The sequence below is a fragment of the Pelmatolapia mariae genome, linkage group LG5, assembly GCF_036321145.2.
Source record: "Pelmatolapia mariae isolate MD_Pm_ZW linkage group LG5, Pm_UMD_F_2, whole genome shotgun sequence".
Lineage (NCBI taxonomy): Eukaryota > Metazoa > Chordata > Actinopteri > Cichliformes > Cichlidae > Pelmatolapia > Pelmatolapia mariae.
In genome coordinates, this window is record NC_086231.1 from 21,809,267 (window position 1) to 21,819,536 (window position 10,270).

The following is a 10,270-nucleotide window of genomic DNA, read 5'->3' on the forward strand; positions in this document are numbered from 1 at the left end:
GAAACAGCAGATTGAAACAACATCATCAGATCTGATGGTTCTCAAATTCTGATGCAATACTCAGATGGTTGGGTCAGTACTTTGCATAAACAACACAAAAGCACAGCTTCGTTCTGTCTTGTATCAGCAGCTCAGGCTGCCGGTGGTGTAATGGTGTGGTGGATATTTTCTTGGCACACTTCAGGCTCCTCAGTATCAGCAGAGCATTGTTTAAATACCACAGCCTACCTGAGTATTGTTTTTGACAATGTCCATATTCTGACACCAGCTTCCAGCAGAATAACACATCATGATACAAAACTGTCTCAAACAGGATTCTTGAACAGTTTGTGTTTAGTTTCTGCTAATATCAGTATTTGCTTCATAGCTTAAAACAAACATTTAAAGACAAACAAAACGTCTAATTTTTGGACACAATCAGATGATCTTGATACTTTAGACTAGACATAATACAGCATTGCCCTGAAGAAATGATGAAAGACAGAAGTGTATGAAAATGTTTTTTTATTTCATAGATGTAAAGGTCCATTGCCCACTGACTGAGCTACAAAGCAGGATTTTTCATTTTCCAACATATTCACCTGTTGACAAATGTGACCCAACATTATCCCAGATCTCAAAAATCAAACTTTGACCAGAGATGATCTGCATGGTCCAACTCCTCTGAAGACACCCAGAAGAGTTTATCTAAAACCTGATTGGGTTTAGCTGTCATGCTTCACGAGACAAATGATGTAGTAAAGCAAGTCACTGATAGAAAAAAGTTTTCTTTCTTTTTTTCTTCCTGTCGGTAAACTGGAACATACAGTTATAGAGTTCTCTCTTTTCATAAAATTCAAGGGGAATGGCAGTAAATGTAGCAGTTTGTTCCCTTAGGTCAAGCTGATTACAACTTTGTTGCCTGTATACTTAAAAATATTTGCTCTTCTGCTAATTCTGTTATTGCTTTTAAAAATCTAGTGTAGGTAAAACATCGTAGCTTTAGCGAAAAATGTACTCAGGTCATTATTATAGAAGAATAAACCTCCAATACATAAAATCTAAGTAAAAACCAATTTGTAAGCATGTCTGTGTTTCTCAGGTCCTGCAGTCAGATCATTTGTAGATTGTAATAATTAATGAGAGACATAAAATTATAATTTAACCCTTTACTGCATGGCGTGGTTAAGAAATGTCTTAATAATCAAGTGGATGAAAAATTAGCACTTAAAGTGAGCTTTAAAGGCGGCCAATCAAACCTCTGGATTTCCACATGAATGTAAAAGTCTGTTAACACATATAATCAGTTTTAAGTCTCCTGAAATGACTTTGTTGCCAAAGACAAATGTGGCAAATCCCACACAACAGGAGACTCTATGATATGACGCCTTAAACAAATATGATGCAAGTTTCTGTTGGTATAATTCACAAACCTTATGCCAGTTTACTCCCATTAATGCCCACTTGTAAGCCCCAGTCCACTCAAAAATAATGTTTTCAGCTGCCAACAATACAAGTGTAAAAAGGACTAATATATTTATAAATTTAAAAGAAAAATTAACATTCAGCAACAAATTTACTGAAACCATCTGTAAAGATTCTGTAAGATCCTCAGTGCTGTAACCCTCTTCATGAATGCAGTAAAGGGTTAATAATTCACACAGGAATGTCAAATATTCATCTGATGCCAATGCTCTTATGAATTGATCAGTTTAATTGGCTATACTGAGTTGAGAATGGGCAGCGAGTTCAGGGAAGTTTGTCATGTTTTCTCTTGCATTTCTTTGGAGTCCTGCATGTGTGGAAAGGCAGTTTTCATTCTGCGGCTTCTGTGTCCTCGGTCGGCTGTCCACTTGCGTTTTCTGCCGTCTTTGAGGCCTTAAAGATCAAACGAAATAACTAAATCAGTAAAAGGAGGCATTGTTGTAGATTTTAGTCCCATCTTACCATATTCCAAAATTTGTTCGGAATGACCTGATTATGAGGGCTTATGATCTAGGTACCGAACTCGTTGCTTTTATGCACCCGCAACACCTTATGAAAGAATCCTGTCATTTTAATTTTATGAAAACAAGTAATTCAGATCCACAAAAGCTGAACGATATATATCATGACATCATTATGTTGCCTAACAAGTACATACCAATAAGATTCCCCCCCATCAATTACGTACCCATAACACCTTTTAAAAGCATTATACCCAGGGGTGCACATAAGTAGTCCGCAGGTGCGGATTCGCTGTCAAAATAAAAGACACACACCAGATAAGAAGTTGCAACGCGCGTTTGCGTACATATAAAAGGCACTGTTTTTGTCCGCTAGAGTGGGATTTTCACGGCATATTCTGCACCACATCTCTGTGCGTTCATCATTTGTTTGAAGCCAGCTCACCTCCTGCAACCACTTTTCCGAGAACACGCGCTTCTTTTGCGGTTCGGACTCCTTCTGACATTTCTTTGGAGGTGGAGGAACACCAAAGTAATTGCTTAAAGGAGTTTGCTTCTTTGATATTTTTAAGAGTGCTAAACAAATGTCTGTCCTCCTCCAGAAAATCTTATGTACGCAAACACGCGTTGCAACTTCTTATCTGGTGCGTGTCTTTTATTTTGACAGCAAATGCGCACCTGCGGACCACTTATGTGCATCCCTGATTATATCATTTTCATTTCACAGCCAAAAGCGCCAACAGGCCAAACAATACTGCAGCATGAGCATACACGAGTCTTCCTTGAGTTCATCTCTGTCCACCAACTACCGCTAAACGATCAGGGCACTTACCACTTTAATTTCACAACAATAACATCTCAGTCAGCAAACACTAAATACAGTCATTTTTGATATCTCCAAACTGTGATGTTTACCATATCAATATCAAATCACACCATCTGAAACATTAACTTATGAAGTCAGGTTTAAATACATTGGCATGTACTACTACTACTGATTAGTGGTGCAACGGATCAAAAATCTCACGGTTCGGATCGGATCACGGTTTTAAAGTCACGGATCGGATCAATTTTCGGATCAGCAAAAATAGAAAAAAAAGACAAAAATTCTACTTGCCGTTTACTTATTTAAGTATTTTTTGTCTATTAAAAAACATTCAACTGAAGACTCATTCCACGCACTTATATAAAAACAAATGAAGGTGCAATATGGACATTATGGAACATTCTGGGCGGCCATAAACAACCAGATGAGTCTGTTCAGTGACAGGTTGCTTCTCCCAAAGTCAAGGACCAGCAGACTTAAAAAGTCCTTTGTCCCACACGCCATCAAACTGTTTAACTCCTGGCTGGAGGGGAAACGGGGACAGAGGAGGGGGGAACAAGTAAGCTGTAGTGCCTTTTCACTGTGCAATAGTTTTTGTTAATATCCAAGGGTGCAATAGACTCACAATACTTGAAATGTGCCGTTCCCTTGTATTCTTATTCCTATTTATTCTATCTATCCCTTTTGTATACTCTGTATTTATAAATGTGTAAACATGGTATATTTCTGCTCACATTCTGCAACTTCTGTCGGTGCTATGTTACTGGAAACTGAATTTCCCGGAGGAACCCACCCGAGAAATAAATAAAGTTTCATCTAATCTAATGTAATCTATAGGGCAGTGCAGGGCTTTGTATCTACCGCTCCGCTGTGATATAACGAGCGGTCACGGTCACGTGGCTTTCCGTTGCCTTGGAGCTCCACCCATTTGTAGTTAGAGCAACAGAAGATGCCTGGGACAGTTCAGCCATAACTTTAAACTTCTCCTGCTCATACATGCTTGGAACGATCTTGTCACTGAAGTGGACGCGCAACGAGATATCATAGCGTGGCTCAAGCACGTTCATCACAGTTTAAACCTTGTTTTGCACAACAGACAACGGCCTCCCGTCTGCAGCTAAACACCCCATTAGCTTTTAGCTTTAGCCCGGTCGGACTGGGCAGCAAAGGGCTGCTTAAATGCCGCAAACTCCTCTGCTCAGCTACTTGGACCGCTAGCGCTGACCATAACTACCGCTTGACAGACTGACGACGCGCACCATACGCATACTTTTTTTTTCTTTTTCGAATCTTCGGATCACGTGCGTACCGAACCGTGGAGTGGGATCGGTTCGGATTTCGGATAAACCGTGATCCGTTGCACCCCTACTACTGATAATAAAATATTACCTTCTTTTTCTTTTTCTTCTGTGTTTTGCGGCTTGCAGAGCTCTGTAGTAAAGTCTAGAGAAGAGACAACACAGTTTGACATGACATGAACAAGACGTTTAATGAAATTGACTTATTGTGTATATATATATATATATATATATATATATATATATATTTATTATTGTTATTATCATTCTTACCTTTAGCTCTGGATCCTGAACTTCATGCTCTGACTTGTACAGCTCTGGGTCTAAAGGTCCGTTGGTGATTCTGTGAGGCCCGTTGGCCATCAGCAGCACCGTGAACTTAAACTGAGCTACAAACTCTCCTGAGAACAAGATACAGGCGTAGGGTTAACAACTTGTGAATAATTCAAACGTGTCTAGCAGAGAGCCAAGACGCTCACCCTCTTTCTCATGTAGCACACTGAAGGGCTGTAGCAACTCATGTTTGGCACACTCCACCACGCCGAGTCGGGCTTTGGCCTCATCCTCAAAAGCTCTGAATGAAAAATGGCTGTTAGCACCCAACTCGCTGTCAGCTGGCTACAAGTAAAGTCTGGTGTTCCCACCTGAGAGTGAAGGGCATGGCATCGAAACGTCGCTCAACCTCGCTGAAGAACGTACGAGAGGTCTTCATCTTTAAGCCGTACTGTTTACTCGGGTCCCTCTTATAAATCGTAGTCCTCAGACCCGAGTCTCTGGCCTAAAAGCAAATCACATAGAACACAATACTTCAGTGCTGATTACTGGGAGCAGAATCATAACATTCATTCGCAAACAAAGAAGAAAAACACCAAACCTTTCCTTCTCCAGTGCTGATTAACACATCCACAGCGTAGACTTCATGTACCTCAAACTCTGCCTTCTCATGGTCTTTTCTGACAATCAACATAAAGAGCAGGCAGTCAAAACACATTGCGAGCGTCAGTTTTATTCCACAATACAAACAGTCCCTCAAAAATCATTCCAGTTACTCAGGAGGATGTCCCTCTAAATATTTTTCATTCCAATGCAGCACAACTACCGCTGTTGACATTGGCACACAGGCAGAAAAGCTGCGTACATGCACACCATCACATTCTGGGGCGATGCCAACATTCAAAAATAATAACTTGGCCCATACCTACCCTGCACTGGACAGCAACACATTACATGAATATACATTTATGAAACTTTCTTTCTTTCTTTTAAATTCATGACTGAAAAAGATACCGAAAGAGTTTATTCCTGTCACGTAACCAGATTTTCTACAGTTGTACAAGAGTTAGCATCACGAAACAGATTTCTTGGGATTGCACTGGAAGGTGGATGAAATTCAGCAGTGGGATTCTCCAAAACTGATCAAATTCAGTGGTGGGATAGCCTGAGCGAAAATGTTTGTGCAAGTTTGTCATACGAGAGTCAGGCCTGAAGGACAAAATAATTGAAAGATCTTTGACTGTTTTCTGTCTTTACAGAGAATTTGGATTTATTAAAAAAAAAAAAAAAAAAAAAAGGTCACGAGGCCATGCAGTATTTTTTAATCTTTTCAAATGACGTGGGCATTTGTTATGCACGGCTCAGTGTGCACATCTACCATCTGGTTATCATTTTTCTATCATCCATATTAAGCCTGCTCTTTCCTCTTGCATTCATCCCTAGCAAGCAGGCTCACCCACCCTCATATAAATTCAGAGGAGACAGAGCAGTCTCTTTTGTACGTGCGTTTGCTCCTTCAGTTGCTTTTAACAGTTTTGTTCATTATTACCTAAGCTGGGAGTTATCAGCAGCCCTGTTTCAGTTTTACTAGTTTATTAACATTATTTTTAGAAGATAAACCTGAATCCGAACCAGCCCACTGAGTGGTCGGTTCTCGGTCTTCCTCCTCTTGTTTGTTTTTGCGTTGGCTCCAGTTGTTCTTATTTGTATTCAATCTTTGTAAGTAATTATGTTTGAATTATTAAAAGTGCCTGAAACTGCAGCAGCTTTGTGGCATCTTGTGTAGGTTCCTCTTTGATTTGGGAGACTAACATGCATGTTAGGTTAACTGATGGTTCTAAATTGGTTGTAGGTGTGAACACGTGTGTGAAAGTGTGTTTGTGTCTTTGTGATAGCTTCGTCATAGACTGGTGACCTTTTAAGGGTGTGCCCTGCCTCTCACACTGTTACAGCTAAGATAGGCTCCACCCAAACTATAACCCTGAATTGGACGAGAGGAAGAAAACTGAAGGAAATAGGGTGATTTTGTCTTTAGTTCATATTTATTGCAAAGATGTACCTTTGCTGGTCTGTTGGGTTCTGGATGATGGTCTTCTCTCCATCTATGACATGTTGCTTTAGCTGATGAGACAGCATACCTTTAAAACAAAGACATAGGCGGAATCCATAAGCTTAAAACATGAACCATTTCCATGAAAACATTCCCATACATCTCATTAATCCCACACATCATCATCTTGTTATGTGAAGACAGACAGCACATTAAAATACAAAGGTTTTTATAGGAACTCACCCTCAATAGGTGTGCACTTGAACGACTGTGCGATCTTGTTCCAGGCTTCTGTCACTTGAGTGTTCTGAGGCAGAGAAAATTAATTACTTTCACATCCAAATTACATCTTTGTACGAGATGACCGTTAAAATACATCTGAGACTGCAAATAAGTTCACACCTAGTTTGTAGCAGAACTAGTCTATGATGGTATTCGAGCCAGAAAAATGTGGACTAAAGAGTAGCAAAGAAGCACTACTGGAGTGAATTACACATCCATTAATTTTCTTCCACTTATCAAAAATGCATAAAAAAGTAAGACCTGTGCCAAATTAATAATTACAACAAGTCATTTAGATGTTTTGATGACCACAGCACACCCCTGCAGAGAATATTAGTTCTGATCACAGCTGACGTGGAAAAGCCTCATGAAACACTCAAACGTACCTGGTTACCAGGTTTCACGAGGCGTAGCGCTGCTTCTGCGCACAGATGAGCTGCTTTGATCACATCAGCTTTCCGGCCTGTGATGGGGTTCTCCTGCATATAGAAAACCGAAAAAAGACGACTTCAGGACTCACATGAGATGATACAAAACTGTGACCAAGGTGTGATATGTACATGTGTCTGCTTTTTTGTTTTTTCACCTTACTGGCTCCCACGATAAAGCTGTGAGCAACATTGGCGATGAAGCCATCAACATGAACTCCGAGATCGCTACACAAAATCAGAAGAAAAGGAAAAACGAAAGAATTAAATAACTGTAGGATATAGATCATGCCTTTAATTAAGTGCTACCCGGCTGTCAAATGTACTAGTACTGATGCAGGAAGCAATCAGATCAAATCTACTGGGAAGGACAAAAGATCGTTCCACTTTGGAAAATTAGCTTAGTGAGGACTACAATAATAAGAGAAGGTCAGACAAAAATACTACAATTTAATCTGCAATAAATGGAAGCTATAACCCAAGGTGAGTTTCTTTTTTGGCAGTAGATCAGCTGGAATATGGTGAAGGACTTATTATGAATTCAAGGCAACAGCATTACCGACTGTATTAAACTTTCCAGACGTGCCCAGCAAAGAGGTTAGCAAAGTGAGACACATTAAAAAAACAAAAAGTGTAAAAACCACATCACGACACTTGAAGAAACATCTTTACAACACTGAATATCCACACACAGCACAAAGACGTTACAGAGGACAAAGACATTAGTGGCAACGCAACAACTAAGATGAATCTACTTTCTTTTTCAAAGCCAAATACTGCATTTGAGAAAAGTCATATATGGGATTTAGCGGATAAGATGGGCAGTAAAGCTAACATCCGACATACCACCCGTTCTAAAAAGAAACCTTATTTGTCGTTTGCCACACAGCACACACAAGAAGGCAAGACCATAGAGATGAAGGACACAATCAACAGCAAAGAGAAAGCGGCGCTATCACACAGAAAGTAGGGAGGACAATACATTGGGAGACTAGAGACACACGGGGAAAGGAGGGGGTAACATTATTGCAGAGCATGGTGCCTACATTTTGACCAGATCCCCATCTTTAAGTGTGTAGTCAGGGTCACTCTTCAGGGGAGAGAAGTGGCAAACACAGTTATTGACTGAGACGCTGGTAGGAAACGCAATGCCTAGAAGAGGGAGAAGAGAACCACCAAGTCTTCATTTGGAAATGATCCACAAATGTAATCAAGAAAGCCATACAAGAATGGGGTATGGAGGAGTATATCACTTAGAAGATCTACTCTGTCACCATGCTAGTTTTTAAAGCCCCTGCTGCTATTCGAGTTACTCGATGCTGTGTGAAATGGTACAGAAAACACTGCCAACAGTTTGTTCTACTGGATCTAATTTCCTTGATGTGTCCACCTCAGAAAGAAAACACAAAAACCCATAATGGGCAGATGCGGGCCTCACCTTTCTTCATTTCCTTTTCCTTCTTGAAGACCTTCCCGGTCTCCGCCATTATATAGGCGTCACCTTTTTCACAAAGGCTGAGCACTGACACCCCGGGCTTGGCTGCTTCCATGACCAGACGGAGAGCCTCTGGATGAGACAGGAGGGAAGTCAGGCAGGTTGATGCATTAGCTCACTATAAGTTTTTTTTTCTGATCATGTTAGCATGCTAGACCTATGACAGCTGAGATAAGCTCCAGACCACCACTGTAACACAAACACAGAATGTAAATATAAACTGTGGTGGCCAGGATATGCATTTAATGTACTATGACGTAGTGCCACAGCAAATATGTCCCATCTCCTGACTGCACTAATCATCCAAATAGATTAAATGGATAGGTTTAAATTTGTTTTTTATTACAGCATTAATCTGACCAAGTACCTCGACCTAATTACCGCTTAAATTGTTAAATACAACCATACATCTTGTGCGCTGTTTGAGATCTATAGAATGCAGGTGTTTCCTGTGTTTTCATCATATAATGGAGCAGTGATCATGAAACCACAAGGTGCTGGTCGTTAAATGCACAAAGAAGCCTTATGTGAATGATTTTAGAGCAACTTTCATGCTGTCGACTGACCATGAATGTCATCTGTCACCATAAACGTATTTTAAAAGAGCTTCAGCTCGTGACCGTTTACGTGACATTTACAGCCGAACACCGGTCACCATTCTGAGCTAGCTGGTTTGTTAGCATCCCACACTAGTTAGTGACACAGACAGCTGCCTGTAAGAAACCCTATCGCTGCTGTTGGGTAACAATAGCAGAAAGCCGAGCAGTCGCTCAGTTATTCAGTTAAAAGCAGCTTTCAACCGACCCGGCTGCACCTGCTAGCTAGCTAGATGTGATAGCATATGTGTGCTTCGAATGTAAACCACATGGTTGCTGCTGTAGGGAACCAATGTTAGCTGCTGTACGACAGGCCGAAAAGAGCAGGTCGTCACATCCAGTCACCGACAGTTACTCTCTGACATTAACTTACGGTTAGCGATGTCACCGCCCATCTTGTACTTGGTGACGACCAGATCCTCGGCTATAGTCTGTTCTTGCTCGTCGTCGGACATCTTGGCAGTGTAGTCTGAAGTCGCTAGTCGGCTCTGGACAGCGACAGTTCCCCTCGGCTCGGCTCAGCTCTGACCGAAGCTGCTACCCCAAGCCCCTCCCACTTCACCCTGACGTAAAGCGACCCCAGCCCGCCAATAAAGTCACGCTACCAACTGTTTAAACCATGGCTGTGAAACATCCGGCACGAGGGTCACGACCGGCTCGCCAAATGGTGTAAAAGCTAGTTTATAACCCAATTCTATCTATCTACGATTACCACAAAGCCCACTGTTGCCTTCGCCCTCCGCATCTTCTGTAGCTTCTCTTTCAGCCCTTGGTATTTCTCCAACTTCTTGTGTTCCTTCTTCCTGGTGTTGCTATTACTCTGTATAACTATATCTATCACTACAGCCTTCTTTCTTTGCTTGTCCAGCAATACTGTGTCTGTCTGTATCTGGAAGTCCCACGGGATGCCAAGATTACTCTGATGATATAGTGGCAACATATTATTAGATTATTAAAATTTTAAGGGAAAAAAGACCCCACTTCTTCTTACTGGCTTCAAGAACTTGGTTTTTTGTCAAGAAAGTTTACTTGACATATTCTTGACATAATCTCCATGCGTCGATCAAACCAGATCCGTTCACCGAGGCTTTGGGTGG

At 41.1% G+C, this 10,270-nt stretch overlaps 1 protein-coding gene across 1 annotated transcript; it reads right to left on the reverse strand.

The window, feature by feature from the left end:
* Window positions 1-487: 487 nt before the first annotated feature.
* pa2g4a (proliferation-associated 2G4, a) lies at window positions 488-9,715 on the reverse strand. Its single transcript, XM_063474186.1, has 13 exons — window positions 9,547-9,715; window positions 8,521-8,649; window positions 8,129-8,234; window positions 7,241-7,310; window positions 7,041-7,133; window positions 6,616-6,679; window positions 6,382-6,460; window positions 4,924-5,002; window positions 4,694-4,827; window positions 4,529-4,623; window positions 4,323-4,450; window positions 4,141-4,194; window positions 488-1,857 (listed from the first exon to the last, which is right to left on the reverse strand). Exons 1-13 carry the CDS (start codon window positions 9,626-9,628, stop codon window positions 1,795-1,797), a joined length of 1,176 nt encoding a protein of 391 aa, XP_063330256.1. The 5' UTR covers window positions 9,629-9,715; the 3' UTR covers window positions 488-1,794.
* Between the last annotated feature and the right edge of the window lie 555 nt (window positions 9,716-10,270).

Excerpts from the sequence above, each read along its gene's own strand:
- pa2g4a (XM_063474186.1), bottom strand. The coding sequence starts at position 9,628 with ATGTCCGACGACGAGCAAGAACAGACTATAGCCGAGGATCTGGTCGTC. Across the intron at positions 7,134-7,240 it reads TTATCGTGGGAGCCAGTAAG|GAGAACCCCATCACAGGCCG; the intron begins GTGAAAAAACAA and ends TTCTATATGCAG. Across the intron at positions 1,858-4,140 it reads AGAAGAAAAAGAAAAAGAAG|GCCTCAAAGACGGCAGAAAA; the intron begins GTAATATTTTAT and ends TTGATCTTTAAG.